Source organism: Amborella trichopoda, chromosome 4, assembly GCF_054954075.1.
Source record: "Amborella trichopoda isolate Santa Cruz 75 chromosome 4, AtrichopodaSantaCruz75HAP2 v2.0, whole genome shotgun sequence".
NCBI lineage: Eukaryota > Viridiplantae > Streptophyta > Magnoliopsida > Amborellales > Amborellaceae > Amborella > Amborella trichopoda.
Window position 1 is genome coordinate 34319000 of NC_142339.1, and position 17720 is coordinate 34336719.

Below are 17720 nucleotides of genomic sequence, written 5' to 3' on the forward strand. Positions count from 1 at the left end.
AAACTGTGGGGTCAAGATTGCTGACTTTGAAGCCTTGCACTAGGCCACTAAGGTAGAGACGGGAGATTGCTCTACTGAATACTTCTCCTATGATGATGAAGAGGAAAGGGGGGAGGGAAGAGGGGATCTCCTTGCCTGAGGCCCTTAGAGGAAGGTAAAAAACCTTGAGAATACCATTAATGAGAATGGAAAAGAATGATTGGCAGATACACCCTTGAATACATCAGTCCCCAAATCTCATCCTAGACATGGTGTCATCGAGGAGGGCCCAATCGACATGGTTGTCGGGCTTTTCCTAGTCGAGCTTAATGACTAGGCCATGAGCTTTGGACGTATATCTCACATGTATACATTCATGGGCTATTAGAGCTCTGTTCAAAATATGACGGTTTTGGACAAAGGCGCTTTGGGTTGGAGAAATAACAGAATCCAAAACAGGTTTAAGCCTAGAAGCAAGGACTTCGAAAAGGATTTTATAAGAACTATTGATGAGGCTAATCGACCTTAAAATCTTTGAGGTCTTCCACATCTTCCACTTTGGGAATCAAGGCTAGAAAGGTGGCGTTCATTACTTTGTGGATGGTTCCTATGTCGTGGAACTCAGCAAAGAAAGAAAAAAAGGTCGGGTCGAACAGTCTCCCGAAAATGCTTAAACAAAGCCACTGGGAATCCGTCGGGGCTCGATGTTCGGTCATGACTGAGATCATTAACAGCCTTAAGAATTTCTGAAATTGCAAATGGCCTCTCTAGCCAACTTGCTTGAGATGGGGAAATGGATTGGAAAGAAAGGTCGTGCATATAATGAGTTGGACTGGCTCGGGCTTTGAAAAGCTTTTGAAAGTAATCTAGGATAGAGTTTTCTATAAGGTGAGGTTGGTCAACCACCATTCCCTAAGAACTAATTTGGGAGATGGACTTGTCTCGACGTCGGCAATTACCAATCCTACGGAGAAAAGGTGGTGTTGAGGTCCCCGCTTTTGAGCCACTAACTTTAGAGCATTGAGCCCAGAGGATTTCTTCTCTGCACAACGTATTGGAATAGCTTGCTTTAGCTTGGGATCTTTGGATGATTTCATTTTGGGTTAGAGGGCAGGATTCTTCTGCACAGTCAAGGCTTTGGATAGAATTTAGGAGGGAGGTTTTTTGAGATTGAAAGTTACCAGGTAGCGACAGTCGCCATGATTTGAGGGAATTTTTAAGAAGAGAGTTTTTTTTTAAGGCGAAATCCTGCCCATCCCTGAGTAATAGGGGGGGGGGGGGGGGGGGGAAGGAAGACCACCAGGCAAGAATCAGAGATGAAAGATCAGGTTCTTCGAGCTAAGCAAGCTCAAACTGAAAAGGTCTAGGGCCCCTAAGGATGGGTAGGGTATTAAGCAGAAGAGGTTTGTGGTCTAATGTTGTTTTAGGGAGAACTAAGAAATGGGTGCCAGCAAATGAAGAGTCCCAATCGAGACTACACACGAATTTGTCTAACTTGGACTAGGAAGGGGAATCGGTGGAGTGGTTTGACCAAGTATAAGTTGCCCCTTGGAGGGGAATGTCGATGAGTTCCTGACAGGCAATGAAGTCGGCAAAAAGGAGCATAGCTGGGGTAATATTGAAGGAATTGCTTCTTTCAAATGACCATCTGGTGACATTGAAGTCGCCACCTAGACACCAACAGTTGGGGAGGCAGGCGGTTACTGCAACGAGTTCTTGCCAAAATCATGGCCTAGAGGAGTCAGAGTTTGGACCGTGAATGAGACTGTAGCCGAGAAGGCCGCATGAGCGAATTAGACAAAGTACAGGACGAAGGGTCCCAGATGAGCAATAAGCGAATCAGGCACAGGGACAAGGGGTCCTGGATGACCCATATGCCGCCGAAAGCCCCAATGGTTTCTACGTCCACCCATTGGCATGGCCTTCTTCTTAAGACTTGTCTAACTTGAGGAAGGGAAGGGGATGGAAGCTTGGTTTCAACCAAGGCCTAGATAGTTGGGCATGGGTAAAGTAAAAAGCTCTAACCACATCGGTTTTAATCGAAGAACCAAGGCCTCGAATGTTCCACACAATGAATTTCATTGTTTGGACGCAAAGAGGTGGTGCCTGTTCGAGCGACGGTGGGCTGTCGTTCGAGAAGGTGGAGCCACGGGGGAGGAGGGGGGGCTGATGGAGATCCTTGTATCGTGGTCGTAGTTGATGCTGCATGATAATTTAGCGAGTTCTCTAGAAAGCTTAAGACTTACTTTGAACCTTGACTCTAAGTTGATCCTAAAAAAGGCTTCGACATCTTCCTTCGATCCATCAAATTTGAATCCAACCAAACGCATCATTCTGTTGATGTTGCCTTGAGCCGAATCCATTTCGGAGGTGAGGCTGGAAGTATAGATAAAGGGGAATGCAACGGCGCCGAACGAGTGAGCCTAGCTACGTCCCATTAAAGGACTACCACAAACGTCAAAATTGCTTACTGCATTTATGCCCTTTCATAAGGGTTTGCACCCCGACATCTATCCCACATTTTCGATGCGGGATATTTGTTTGTGAATGAGAACGGGTGAACCTTGTAAGGTTTTACAAATGATCCTCATTTGTGTCATGTTTTGTTATTTTTTGCTCTTTTATTCTTCAGGATCAATCAGTAAATGATTTTGTAAGTCATTTTAAATTTGTAAGCTCCACGGTGATTCTTTTTAACCGAAAATTTCGGAGCATTTGTAATCACCACGATCAATTTAAAAACAAACCAATACTAGAGCTCAAAAAATGCTCCAAATCATCCTCAGGGACCAATTGTGAATCATTTATTTGAGAACAATTTATCTAGATCTTTTTTCGAGTTTTATAAGAGACATAATGAGCATGGATCATCAAGGTTCAGCCCATAAAACCGGAGAAAGCATTAAAAGAAGAAAATAACAGAAGCAACATTAGTGGAAAACAAGGGAGAACTATTTATACAATACATTGTTTTGTTTTTATTAAATAAGATATGCCTTTCATGAAAAGGCCAACAATTGTTGACTATGAATGTGATTGATAATGAAAACACAAACATCAGACAAGTTTTTAGTATTTATGCATTTTTGGTAAAATAATGAAAAACCAAAATGCAACACCACCATTTTTTTTTGAAAACATAAAAATCTAGATTTTTAAGATATTTAAGTGATTTTTTGAAATTGTTTAAGGCCAAAACTAGCTGATCTTGCTGATTCTTAGATCTGGATCACCGATCCAGCCCGTTTTCAAGATGGCCAATCCGGGTCACCGATCTGTTTTTTAAAACCTCGATCGCAATGCAGCATATGCATGCTTCTAATGCTATGCACGGAACTTGGTCCCAGTTGAGCATCAAATGCTCATCACAAAATTTCATATCAATTTGCAAGGATTCATAGGCAAGCTCACTAGAGACTAGATATTGTGAAAATGATAAACAAAGTTGTCAAGAAACATAATGCCCCACTGGGACTTGCGAGCCAACACAAGGTTTACATAATCAGGTTTTCAAATGCGAAGGTTTACATAAGCAGGTTTTCAAATGCGGAAACAAGTTTGGCATTTTTTTTTTTCACCCCAAAAAGCACACTTTTTGTGCACAAGAAAGTGGGAATAACATGAGTATCAAAATAAAAAATAAAAAGTCTTACACATACCCCATTTTCTCTCTCTCTCTCTCTCTCTCTCTCTCTCTCTCTCTCTCTCTCTCTCTCTCTCTCTCCCCTACATTGTACCTCCACTCAATCTCCTTTGGAGCCTCCATCTCTCGTAGCAAGTAGAAGAAAAATTGTACTCCTACACTCTACACCCCACATACTTTTCATCCCAGTTGCAGGTCTCTCTCTCTCTCTCTCTCTCTCTCTAAAACCCCCAACAATTTAATCCAGTTGCAGAACCAAAGCATTTCATGGCAACCACCCCCAGAGCCTCGTTGGACTCATCACTCTACCCTCGTGCCCTCTTCTACCCCTCACCCTCCTCCCTCTGCAAGTCCTCCAAGCCCCCTATGGTGAAGCACAAAAGTGATGGATGGAGCTCCTTCGTCAGCCCGCCTCTCGCCTGGTTCTTAATGGAGAGACCAACCCTCTGGTTAACCCTAAACCCCTTACCCCATGCCCACCATTTCCATAACCCACAAACACTAACCCTGCTTCGTCCTTTTCACATTCGGTATTTCTAACGCCATTCTAGCATTATCATTTTTCATATTTTCTCTCTCTTTTCAACTTCTCTCTCCTGTTGTTCAATTGTTAGTGTAATGGGGAAATTATGCACATTTATGGCCCACTACTATTATGGTCTCCCTTGCAAAGGCATACCTCTCAGCCTCAAGCCTCTTATTAAGCACCCACAATGTGAAGCTCCCTCCTCTCTCTACAAATCTCAGAAGACTCTTTTACACCTCATCTGTCTACAAACTGCTTAACACCCACTCCTTTCTCTACATTCAAAATTCTTCTCCAGTTTTTGCTACTCCTCCTGCCTCAAATAAGATAATAACAGCCTCCAATTGAGAAGAAGAAACATTACATCTAGAGAAAGAAAGCCGGGTAAAGAGAGGCAGAAGAGATTCAATGGTGTGTTTAATAATAAGTGAGCTGAAGGGAACGATGGGGGTATTGGGGGGGGGGGGGGGATGGGGGGTTGGGTGGGGGGGTTTGGGGGGTTTGGGGGGTTTGTGAATAGCGACTTAGGACTTACTTTGGAATGTCTGGTTTTGAATTTTAGACTTGGGACTTACTTTGGAATGTCTGGTTTTGAATTTTCTTTTTCTTTGGGATATTACCTGGTATAAATGTCTCGATCATTATTAGATAGTTGGGACTCTAATTTTCCCTCTATATGTTATTTCTCTTGGTTGTTTTTATCATTTATTTCTCTTTTCTTACTTTTTTTATCCTTTTTTTTCATGTAAATAGACTATGGGGTTTTGCTGGTAGGTGCCTGGCTTGCAGCATTCTTATCTTTTTTCGCTTTTGGGTTTCTTTTTTCAGAAAATAAATCTCTATGAATAGATAGTTGGGCCTGCAATTTTATATCAATGGTTGTTGTAATGGGCTATGGTGAAATTTCTTTCTATTTTTTTTTCTTTTTTTCGTGTTATTAGATCAGTTATGGTTTTTTATAGTGATAAATGGTATTTCCATATCTCGCTGAAAAAATGTAATAAATTGTTTTTTTAACATGAAAAGGGATTAAATCTTCAAACTTTATTATAGTTATACAAATAGATGTCCAAACAGCGAATTTTATCATAACCTGGGTCCCAATGACCACGCTTTGGCGTAACAAGGGTTTAGCATACAGGGAGCCAGTATAAGTGTCTTGCTAAGAAGCAGGCACATTGGTCTAAGGCCAGTTCTACAACAAAGGAGAACAGGCATTGTTAAGCCAAATACAATTATTGTCGCTTTCATAAGTTCCTCGGTTTCTACTATGATGTCTAATATATCACCACTCACAACTGCATTCAGAAACAACCTTGGCGATAGCAAGACAGAAGTGACACCATGACCTCATCAGAGTTGGATTAAAAATTGTGCAATGTTGTGTTTGGGGAGTTTGATTCTAACTTACAGTATAGAATAATGATCAAATGAAGAGCACCTAGTCCAGAACACGGTCTAGCACTTGGTACCACACTATGAAGAAGGATTAAGAACAAAGGCACTTTGATCAAGACAAATCAAAATGTAGGAGGGTACTTGGGACACCATAAAAACAAAAAGGCACTCATGACATCATATGAGAAAAAAAAAATCCAAGATATGGATGACAGCAATTAGCTGATGAGATACCCATAGACTTGCAGAAGCAATGTTTGGCTTGTGGAAGCACTGTTAGATAGACTTGCTGAAGCACTACTAAATAGACTTACAGATACCTATGGCCGTGGAAAGATTTAGGTTTCAATAAAAGATACAATAGAACAATCAGTTAGAAAAGCAATATGGACTAGCCGAAGCACTGTTTGGCTTCACCAGATCTATGGAATCAACATGCAAGCATCATACTCTTTCAAATAGATGGGTGAATTAGGATAAACAGAGACTCATGACTCATAGGCAGGGTATCATGACACAGAACAACAACACAAAGAAATCATATGGCAAAGGACAATAGTTTGTAAACCCTAAGAACCACGCCCCCTTCCAAATTCATCCCCAGCCCCAACTCCCAATGATCTTTCTTTGATTCTCCATCAGAAACAGCTCAGGACAAAAACCATTCCTACTGGTACATAATCAATGATATATATACAGTTTACATAACTGAAGTAATCAACATTCAACAGTAAACACACCTGCCATATAACTTAATCAAACCACAAGCTTATATAATTTGGACAAGGGTTGATTTCCAAGTGCAATGGAGGTATCAATACAATTAGAAAGGAGGCTTCAATGCAAAACAAAATAACATTAGAGAAGATTCATTAAAAAAACGAGGAATCAATAGAGAAAAATAAAACAAAATTAGCGCATCTTAAACCCAATGAATGCATACATTGATTAAAATTGAAAAAGACAAAAATTATAAACATATATAGAAAATATCAACAATCTCAATCAGGTTTCCTGAAAATTACATGTGCACAAGCACTAACTCGATGCACACCTAACATGTGGATTTGCGTACGCTCACAAATAAAATCAGACAATATACCTGCATGAACACACACAAATATGATTCTCTGGGAAAAGATTAATACAATAACAAAAACCATCACACAGAAATATAGTACATACGTTTGATATCATTTTTTTTCCATGCATACAAACCAAATTCACTTATTCTAATTCAGGCACCACTTTCCTAACCCCGTAAATCTAACTCCACCACTGTAAACTAAGAACAACAAAATTTTTGTACCTCATCAGTCATCTCGAACCCCAGGGCCCTGCAGACAAATAATTCATCATTCATGATTAACAAGTGTAATACTGATGCGACCAGATGATAACTTCATAGAATCAAAATTAATGGCTCACATACCTCATGGCAACAGTTAGCTCACCAGCATCAATCGTTCCTTCATTCAAACAAACAAAATAATCAGAGCAAGTACCAAAGAAAATGAAGTGACAACATGCAATAATCTACGCATTACGCGAACCTGATCCATCAGTGTCAAATAGCTCAAATGCCTCCTTGATTTCTTTCCTCTTTTGTTCACTTAAGCCATGATAACGACCTCTTGGTTTTTCTCTTCTTGACGCACCGCCCCTTGGATGCAAGCTTGCCTGAAACAAGAAGGGGCACCAGTAAACCACATGAATATCAACCTGAATAATAACATTAACTCTGATAGGCATGTATGAACAGAGAAATATTTCCCCTGTATTTATCAGCATTATGAACCCATAAGAGAAAGACATACTAGCCGCCATAAGTTAACATTCTCAAAAAAACAAAAGACATACTAGCCGCCAGTAATATATAAATATCTCATATACCAGAATTCATATACAAAAATTCAAACAGAGATGGCATTCACTTGATGGCAATATTTCCATGAAAAATTAAAATGTAGCAAGAGAGAACTTTCTTCACTCAAGATCTCCACCGGACTACAGCTCATGTCAAAGGGGGTCCTAGTCTAGTATATTGATGGCATATGGAATGGAAATAAAGATTCACTGACTTCAGAGCATTATAACTTAAGCAATGCCCCACCATGACAAGCACTAGTTTGGGTGTACAAATGCCACAAACAAGGTACCCGCAACTAGGATACAATCATCTTCCATAAAATTATTGGGGATAGTTTTCTCATTTATGAAGTACAAAGACAAGAAGTCGGAGTGCAAGACACGAAATGACTGTATAGATAAGAGAAAAGGCACAACAATTGTAGAGGCAATACAACAGTTATGAATCACTTTGTAAGGAAAAAGCCACTACACTTTTGAACAGGTGAAAAGGGTGTACATGCATGTACCAACATATGCAAATCTGCATGTGAGGCAAGGAATTCTTAGGGAGGTCATTCATCTGACAATCACTCTGGCACAAGTAAACCTACATGTACCAGGTTCTAATTTATGCATGCATTCAAGTAATAGATAAAAAAATAAATCCTAGACTTTCTTGCCCAAGAAAACATGGAGTTCAGATGGTATCTGGTTCAGTAGTTCATGCAATACACACACATAAGCATACAGCTTATACATATTATGTACGCAAGTGCAGGTCTGTGTGTGCATATGTGTATGTGTGGGTGTGGGTGTGGGTGTGGGTGTGGGTGTGGGTGTGGGTGTGGGTGAGTGTAAAATGATTTTGAATGCCAGCTCATGTATGCATTAATATATGCCCAAAAGCTCATAATTAGAAGGAAAAATAATAGACGGCCATAAGAGCATGGAGGCCATTGAATTTTAATTTTTCTTTACAAAACTGTTTTATATGAAATTTGGAAGGTATGCGCTCCTCACCGAGGCACATCTAAAAAAGTTACACCATAAACATTTTCAAAAATTTAAATTCACCAACACTAGAAGGTCCAAATGACACTTGGTTAATTTTTTTTGTTATTAAGCGCTCCTAATTTAGAAGAGTGGACACCCCAAACTTCATGTGAAACCAATATGTAGAAAAAAATTAAAATTAAAAAATGAAACACAATGGGAACATAGTGGTAGAACATAAATGAGGGCGAAGGTCATAGATGCATTTGTAGGATTAGGATATTAGAAGTGAAAGAAGTTTTGAAGAGGATGAAGATAGGAAATGCTTTCGGAACATATGGTATCCCGATAGAGGTTTGAGAGGCATCGAGGAAATCGGCATTGAGTGGCTGATCAAGCTATTCAATAAGGTATTGAGAACAAAGAAAATGCTAGATGAATGGATGAAAAGTATTGTGGTACCTATTTACAAGAACAAAAGAGGCACACAGAATTGTGCTAACTACCGAGGGATCAAACTTATGAGCCACACTATGAAGCTGGGAAGAGAGTGATTGAGCAACGACTAAGGCCTGAAATGAGTGTATCAAAAAATCAATTCGATTTTATGCCAAGGAGGTCAACAACTAAGGCTATTTTCCTACTTAGGCAACTGATTGAGAAGTTTAGATCGTAGGAAAAAGATCTTCACATGGTCTTTATTGATCTAGTGAAAGCTTATGATAGAGTACCTCAAGATTTAATTTGGTGGGTGTTGAAAAAGAACGGAGTCTCCAGATGCTACATCGACTTGGTGAGAGATATGTATGAGAGAGCGCTAACTAGTGTGCAAACAGCTAATGAAGAGACGAATGAGTTTTCAATGACAATAAGTCTACATCAGGGGTCAGCATTGAGTGCATACCCCTTTGTCTTAGTTATGGACGACTGAACTAGGCACCTGCAAGATGAGGGGTCGTGGTGTGTGTTGTTCACAAACGACATAGTTTTGATCGATGAGACTTGAAACGGTGTCAACACAAAGTTAGAATTTTTTATGGATGCTCTGGAATGTAACGGTTTTAAAATTAGTCGGACTAAGACAATATGTGGAATGCAAGTTTAGTAATTATATGAGTAGAGACGAGGAAATAGTTAAAATTGATGGCCAAGAAATACCCAAAAGAGCTCACTTTCAATATCTTGGGCCAATAATCCAGGAAAATTGAGAGATTGAGGAATATGTCGCACAGTGAATTAGAGCTGGGTGGACGATGTGGAGATGTGCAACTGGAGTTTTATATGATCGTCGCACACCAATGAAGCTGAAGGGTAAGTTCTATAAGACAGCTGTGAGACCAGCTTGGCTTTATGGGACAAAATGTTAGACAGTCAAGAAACAACATACCCATAGGATGAGTGTAGCTGAGATGAGGATATTAAGATGGATGAGTGGCAAGACAAGAAGAGATAGAATTCAAAATGAATACATTCGGAAGAACTTGGGTGTGGCACCAATAGGCAACAAGACGAGATAGTGTAGACTTAGGTGGGCTGGCTATATGCGCAGACCTAGTAATGAACCTGTTAGGAAGTGCAAGTTAGTTCAAGTGGAAGACTCAAAAAGGGCAAGGGATAAGCCCAAAAAGACATGGTTGGAAGTAGTGAGAAAAGATATAGAGACTTATGGCCTGACTAAGGATATGGCCCTTGATAGAGCAGAATGGTGAACCATAATTCATGTAGCCAACCCCAAATAGTTGGAAAAAGGCTTCTGATGATGAATCATGACCATCCATTGTTTTCCCCCCCTTCAAAACTGAGCCATTGAGCATACACTATGGTATACACAAGGCTGCATACAAAAGTGATTTCCTCTCTCTCTCTCTCTCTCTCTCTCTCTCTCTCTCTCTATAACATAGACACACACAGGGGAGTAACTTTCATACGCCTAATGGCTGATACAATAGTATACTCCCAGTGGCCCAAAATTCAATATGGGTACTGATTTAATAAGGCTAATCTAATGGTCACAACAGAGTTTTGTATTTAAATTTTAATCTTTTTGTATACGGATCCAGATCACTTGAAATTTGAAGTGTCCACTCTTTTCATTAAGATGCACCTAATAAAATATAAAATAATAATTCATAAAAAAACAAATTCAACATAATACCCTTGAATGTTTCATGATTATTTTAGTCAATTTATTTTTTGCAAAATAATATTTTTGTTATGAATGCCTAATTTTCAAGAGTAGATGCTCCAAATTTCAAGATTTGTATAGGTAGAGAAAAATTAAAATTCAATGACAAAATACAATTGTGGCCGCCCTATTTCGTGTATACTATTGCATCAGTCCTTGGGTTGACAAAATGTAAACCCCTAGTCTGCCTTATGAATTAACCAAAATAAAAATCCAATTCCTAGAATTAGCAAGGTTTTGGTAAATGGTAACACTAAGAATTGTGATAGCAGAATCCAAGTTGAATATAAAAATTGTATGATAGAATATTAGCAAGCTGGGTGGTTAAATTTTCATTCACTTGATTCATCCACTACAAATGAAACAAACCACAGCGAAGCAACTAATATATGTGATTCAAATCTATGGATGTATTCAATTTATCAATCTAAGTAGTGTATTAATAGAAAAAATGAAATCAACCATCATTTCAATTCATGATGAAAGCAGTGGAACCAACTCGTCAAAATATGAAACATGATCACTTGTTTTCTTTAAACAAGGCTAATAACATCAAACAAGTCTTCAGAAGGACTAAAAAGATTAAAGACTTAAGAAGCAGAAAACTTTGAACTAGCAAAAATTGAGATGAAAGAGCATGCCTTCAGAACTCCAAACCAATGTTTCAAAAAACAGCCCACCTAGCGCCCATGAGGGTGAAGGGGGCTGGGTGCATAACCCAGGCCTAGGCGCCCCTTTTGGGCGTTGGGTCCCTACGCCCCAGGACTGCACTTGCCCAGAAGCGAAAATGCCCCTTTGATAGGGGCATTTTCATTAATATACCCCCAAATAAGGGGGGAAGGGGTGGGGGGGTTTCAAGTTTTCTATGACCCAAACAAATATTTTTGCCTCTTCTGTGAAAAAAAAAAAAAAACATAAAATCATGCAAATTTGTGCTTTTGTTAGATTGAATGGCAAATTCATAGTTTTCAAAAATTGATCGAAACATCTTCCTTATAGTACGGATTCCATTTTATAAATTTTTGAAGCTTATTAGAGGGTTGTTAACAATTTTATGAGATTAGCAAACATCTCAAACATTGAAGATTGAGCATAAATGTCAGTAAACAATCTTCGCATTTGAATTTTATTTTTTCATCTTGAAATGTCTTCTTCATGTTGTAGTAGAAGTGGCGATTATAACCCAAATCCAAAGGATAAAAACTATAAAGGTGTAATTATTGTGAAAGAGTTACCAAAGGGAGTATCAACTGGTTCAAGAAATACCTAGCCAGTATTAAGGGGAATGTTGCCCCTTGTAAGAAGGTTCTTGTCTTCCTAATGTTGTTAGGGAGGAGATTAAAGAGTATATGGATTTAGTTATTAAAAAAAAAAAGAACCATGCATAGCAAAATTAAGGACTGGGGTTCGTGTTTTTAATGATGTTGAGAGTGAGATGGATTGGGTTGCTTTGTCTCAGTCTAAGAAAGCAAAGGGCATTGTAATTCGGTCTTGGGAGCTTAAGAGATCTCCGGTTAGGGGGCCCATAGATTTTTTTTTTCCCCAGCCTGACCCTAAGGTTGCAATTGAGAAAACTAAGAAACAGACAACAATTGAGAATAGAATCAAGGAAGAGATAGAACAAACTATTCAAATATATTGCTCGCTAGTTCTATGAGGCGAGCATTCCCTTCAATGCCACTCACCTAAGCAGCTTTTACGCCTTGGTGTTGGCAATTGGCCAATTCGGGTCTTGGTTGAAGCCCCCAACTCCATATGAACTTTTAGAACCACTTTTGAAAAAAGCGATGGAAATCACAAGGGAGATCGTCAACACACATATGGATGCATGGGCTCAGTATGGGGTATCTAATATGACTGACACTTGGAAGTGACAGGAAGGGGAGTCCGATGAACTTGTTGGTGAATTCTCCTTTAGGGACAATTTTTTTAAGATATATTGATGCCTCCGATGATAGCGATGATGCCACATACATATTTAAAGTGATTGAGAAGGTTATCAAGGAGGTTGGGAAGTAGTATGTTATTAAGGTCGTCACAAACAATGTTGCTCCTAATGTACCTGCTTCTAATTTGTTGTGCCAGCGCTACCCTTGTATCTTTTGGACATCATGTGCAGCCCACTGCATCGACCTCATGCTTGATGCTATTGGCAATACGACCAAGATTACCGGCACAATAAGGACGGGTAAGTCAATTACAGCCTTAATCTATAGTCACACCCTCACCCTCAACATGACGCACAGGTTTACAAAGAAGGAGATAGTGATACCAAGGGTCACGAGATTTGCTACCTGGCTCTTGTGTTTGGATAGTATATATACAAGGAGAGTTCAGTTGATGCAGATGTTTACTTTTGATAATTGGAGAGCACACAAGTGAGCCAGGCATCAAAAGGGAAGAAGGAACAGGATATCATCTAATCTAAGAATTTTTAGCGAGGAATCAAGGACACTCTTAAGATATTTTTTCCTTTAATCAGAGTCTTCTGCACAGTTGACAGTGACAAGCTCTCCATGGACTCCAGATATGAGGCAATGGAAAGTTGCAAGACACAAATAGCTGAAAATTTAGCTAGTGATGAGAGCCTATATGAGCTAGTTTGCAGACTACTTATGACAAGCAGAATGGCAGCTACACCAACCATTCAATGCAGTTGGTTATTATTTGAACTGAGCTCAATGTTCAAAAAGACAGGTGCAATAGCCTGGGCGATCGAGGGTCCCAACTGCCTGGGCAGCCACGCAATGACCTAAGTGGCCACCATGTAAAAGAAAGGGGGGAGGGGCTTTAGGGGCCACACAGGGCGATTAGTTCGTCATCTTAGGCTATTAGTCTGCCCTGGGTGATTAGTCAGCGCCCTAGGCCACCATCCTTCATTGGGCCGAATAGTCCCAGAGGGGCAGTGAGGCCTCCCAACAGCCTGAGCAGCCCGCCCTGACGGCTGGCGGCCAACTTTTTGAACATAGACCCAACTCTTTTTTATGCTAATTGGGGAATATAGACAAATGACACAATTATTGGTGAATTTAATTATCGTCTCAATGTGCTCATCCTAAATCAGGAATCCGGGACAATATGCGCTGAGGAAATATTAAATTACACATACACATTAAAGTCATTTGGGCATGCCATGCCAATAAGGAAGAGGACCAAAGTTTGATCCAAATAATATACTTAATCTAGTTTCAAGTTCAAGTTCCATGTTTGTTGATTGATTTCGCATTTCATATATTATCATAATTCATATGCAAGTCATAATTAACAATAGATATCTCTATCACACTTAACTTGCAAGCATTGGATGAGTCAGCATGGGTATAGTGCCCCAAACTTATAAAAGATTGCCATTCGGATCTTGAGCATAACTACTACCTCATTTGGTTATGAGCAGAAATGGACTATTTTTGAAAGGGTATGTTACTTTAGTTTAGTCACTTTAGTGAATATAACATTGTTACTTTAAGCCCTTGACTTATTCTTTACTTTATTAAGTTTAAATTTGAAAAAGTTTAATCATTAGTTTACTAATTACTATATAATATTAATTAATTTCATTTTATGTATATGTGTTTTCATATAGGTTTATACAAAGAAAAGAAACAAGCCTGAATCAAAGAGGCTAAATAACTTAGTTTAGGTGAAGTTCAATCGATACTTAGAGGATAGGTTTGCTAAGCGTGAAAATAGAGACCCCCGTAGAACAATGGGCATCGAGAATGCCATATAGAGTGGTTGGTTGAAAATGATGAAGTCGAGGGCCATGAGGGATTGACATGGGATATGGTTATGGAGGCCTCAGGAATAGTAGTTGACCCACCTAGGGTCACTAGACCATCTATCCTAGAGGAGGGTCACTGAGATAGAGGAGGAAGAGGAGGCAAATTCAAAAGAAACAAAGGAAGATGAGTGTTATGTTGAGGGATATAATTCTGATGATGATTGGACCGAATACAGTGCATATGATGTCGATAGCCCTACTTTTTCTTATGATGACCAAAGACTCCTGGTTCCTCAAGTCTATATTTCTTTCCTTTTTCTTTCTTCCTCTTATGTCTATGAACTGGGAAGGCATGGACAATGAGGTATGTTCTATGGAGTGTAGATTATGGATTATAGTTTGTGATTCGTAATTGTGACTGTATTACTATTATATTTTCTTTCTAGTTGTATTACTACTAGGAGTCTAATCTAGCACTTTGGATTGAAAAGTGGGATTATATTTCCTTAATGTGTTATTGACTAATTGTCCAATTGTCATATGCTTTGGTTTGACTTTGGATGATTGAACATAAAATAAATACAAAAAATGCATGAATATGCATTTTTTTTATACACAATTTTGGACCTACAACAGCGTTTTTGGACACCTTCTACCCTTGTTCTTCAACCAAGGCCGCCAAGAAATCCGGGCGGCCTGGAACCCCTTGCCTAACTAGGTGCACCCAAAGTTTTCTAGAGCACTACCCAAAACTGAAATAAAACTACATAGGGATGCCAATCAAGTCTTAGATAATTTATTTAATTCAAAACCAATCAAAACATATCTGTAAAAGCTGCCTACAGATTTGATATTTGTGAGTGCATGCATTAAATCAAAATATTGAAGAAAAATTGTGAAGACCATGAATTCATGGTTTCCTCCAAAGAATTGCTTACTGTCCTTAACTAGTCTGATTTTGACTACTACACAGTTTTTTTTTTTTTTTTTTTTTTTACCTCCTGAAATTGTGAGTTTTGGTAAATTTTAGGCACCATCTTAAAAAGGAAAAACGTTAATAATTATATATTCCATCATTTTACATGTCATCAACTAGAGGGTGGTGTAGCATTGAGTTTTGTTTTGTAAAGAGGGCTAATCATAGCTCCTTCAAGGTAACAGTTCTTAACTCTCTACATCAATGGATTAAGAAAAGGCCCCTACATCTAGTCAAGTTCAAAATAAACTAAACTAATCATAAAAAAATTTCAAACAAGTGTCAAAGCAATTAATCCAAAGTCTCCCAAACTGTAGTTGTGGCAAGAGTTTCAATGGAAAGATATCAACTTCTATATGGGCTTTCTTGATAAAGGAGAAAAGACATAAATCAATGGGAAAGTATTTTCGTAATTGTATGCCAATGTTTTATAACAGTAAGATCAGCCATGCTTTATAGGACAGAATATTGGACAGTCAAGAAACATATCCATAAAATAAGTGTAGCGGAGATGAGGATATTGAGATAGATGAGTGGCAAGACAAGGAAGGATAGAACTCGGAATAAATACATTTGAGGGAACTCAGGGGTAGCTCTAATAGACGATAAAATGAGGAAAAGTAGACTTAGATGGTCCGTTCATATGGAGCATCAACCTAGAACAGCTAGTTAGGAGGGGCGATTTGATTCAAGTAGAAGGTTCTAGAAAGGTAACGAGAAAGCCCCAAAGAACATGGATGGAAGCAGTAAGAAATATATGATGGCTTATACTCTAATTGAGGTTATAGCCCTTAATAGAGCAAAATGGCATAACAGGATTCATGTAGCTGACCCCAAATAGTTGGGAGGCTCGATGATGATGATGATGATGATGATGTATGCTCATATAATACAACAAGATGAAGTATTACACACATCCATAAATAAGACCGTGATAGCCATGTGAGGTGTCAGAATATGTGGGATAAATTTATTGCATCTCTATTGGCCGAAACATATGCCACTGAAGTTGATCATGTCTGCTAGGAAGAATATGAATGCACCTAAAAAATTTTGAATATTCCAATAAAAGTACAATTGGCTAGTAAAACTGTTTTATAATTCTATCATAACAGATTAAATTAATTCTCCTTAAAATCTTTAGTTAATCGAAAGTCCCAACAATAGTTTCAGACCTCTCAAGAAAATCCCTGGACAAAATCTGCATTCAAAACCTAGCCTAAACTGTTCTTCCTCTTGTTGCCAACAGAAATATTTCAGTCATATATGCTTTTCTGAGGATATTACTCATAGGGAAACTCGAATACATTTATGAAAAGCATGAAGCCTCAGAGCGATGCAGTATCACATGTCAAATCTCATCTGCACCTGCCCTTGTTCATTGAAGAGACAAAACCAAAATTTCTCGTATTTGGCTCTTGCGCACCTCTTTTGTTTGTCTTTTCTTTTTTCCGTTTTCTACTCTCGCCAAAATCACATGAATTTCATTGTTTCTAAGGTCGTTGACATAAAATTTGAATATCCGTAAATTCTAAAATTTGAAGAAACAGATCAAACTCAGACCAAAACACCTGAAATTGACGTGATTTTCCTCACAATTTGAGTAATTTCCTAGATCCATATAGAAATTAGGTAATCGAATCTGCCCTGCTATTATAAATTATAACTGGAATCGGCTACCTTGAAGGAAATCAAAATTTGTGTATTCAAATATAAAAACGCGACAAAATGTTCAAAAAAACAATATCAAAACGCGATATATGAAGAGGAAAATGAATATGAATAAAAAGAAAAAAATACGAAGTAATAATTGGATGATCCTCACCATTATGCGAAGGTATTGTGTGCTCGATCTCACTTGAAGTTTACTTCTTCAATGGAACTCCACCCTTGTCTTTGGCCGTGCTCTAAGAAAATAAACCAGTATTGCCCACTTAAATAACGAATGAACGGAGGAAAGTTCCTTTTGAGCTCGTTTGTTTCCGACTACTGAAATGTCATAGTTCTGGGTACCTGTAATTTTGATAACAAATGTATATTAATAATATAAATATAAGGAAAATTGTTTCATGCGGGCTTGACCGCATCACGTCCAAAAAGTGTACAGACATCAACCTTAAAGATGAATGAAATAAAACAATAGAAATGTACGGTCCAAATGTCTTTTTACTAGAATTATTATTTTTAGATTTTAAAATTTACTTATTTTTTTCATATTGATGATCTCCATGTGAGAAATTACATATTCTTAAAAATTATGTCTAAAAATCCACTTCAAAAATAGATTTTTTAATAGGCCTGCATTTTTATATATGCAGGCTTGGCCGCATAGAAACCGGTCCTAAATATATAATATATAATATAATATAATATATAATATGTATATTTTATTATATATATGATATTTAAATATATAATATATAATATAATATATAACATGTATATTTT

At 38.3% G+C, this 17720-nt stretch overlaps 1 protein-coding gene across 1 annotated transcript in view; it reads right to left on the reverse strand.

The window, feature by feature from the left end:
• The window catches only part of CEN2 (centrin2), a 33442-nt gene extending 16261 nt beyond the window's left edge, over positions 1-17181 (reverse strand). The window contains exons 1-4 of the mRNA XM_006837987.4: positions 17098-17181; positions 7100-7226; positions 6979-7015; positions 6856-6883 (exon numbers count right to left, since the gene is read on the reverse strand). Of these exons, the coding sequence (XP_006838050.2) occupies positions 6856-6883; positions 6979-7015; positions 7100-7226; positions 17098-17100 (195 nt within the window). The 5' untranslated portion in view covers positions 17101-17181. The remainder of the gene's footprint in view (positions 1-6855; positions 6884-6978; positions 7016-7099; positions 7227-17097) is intronic.
• Between the last annotated feature and the right edge of the window lie 539 nt (positions 17182-17720).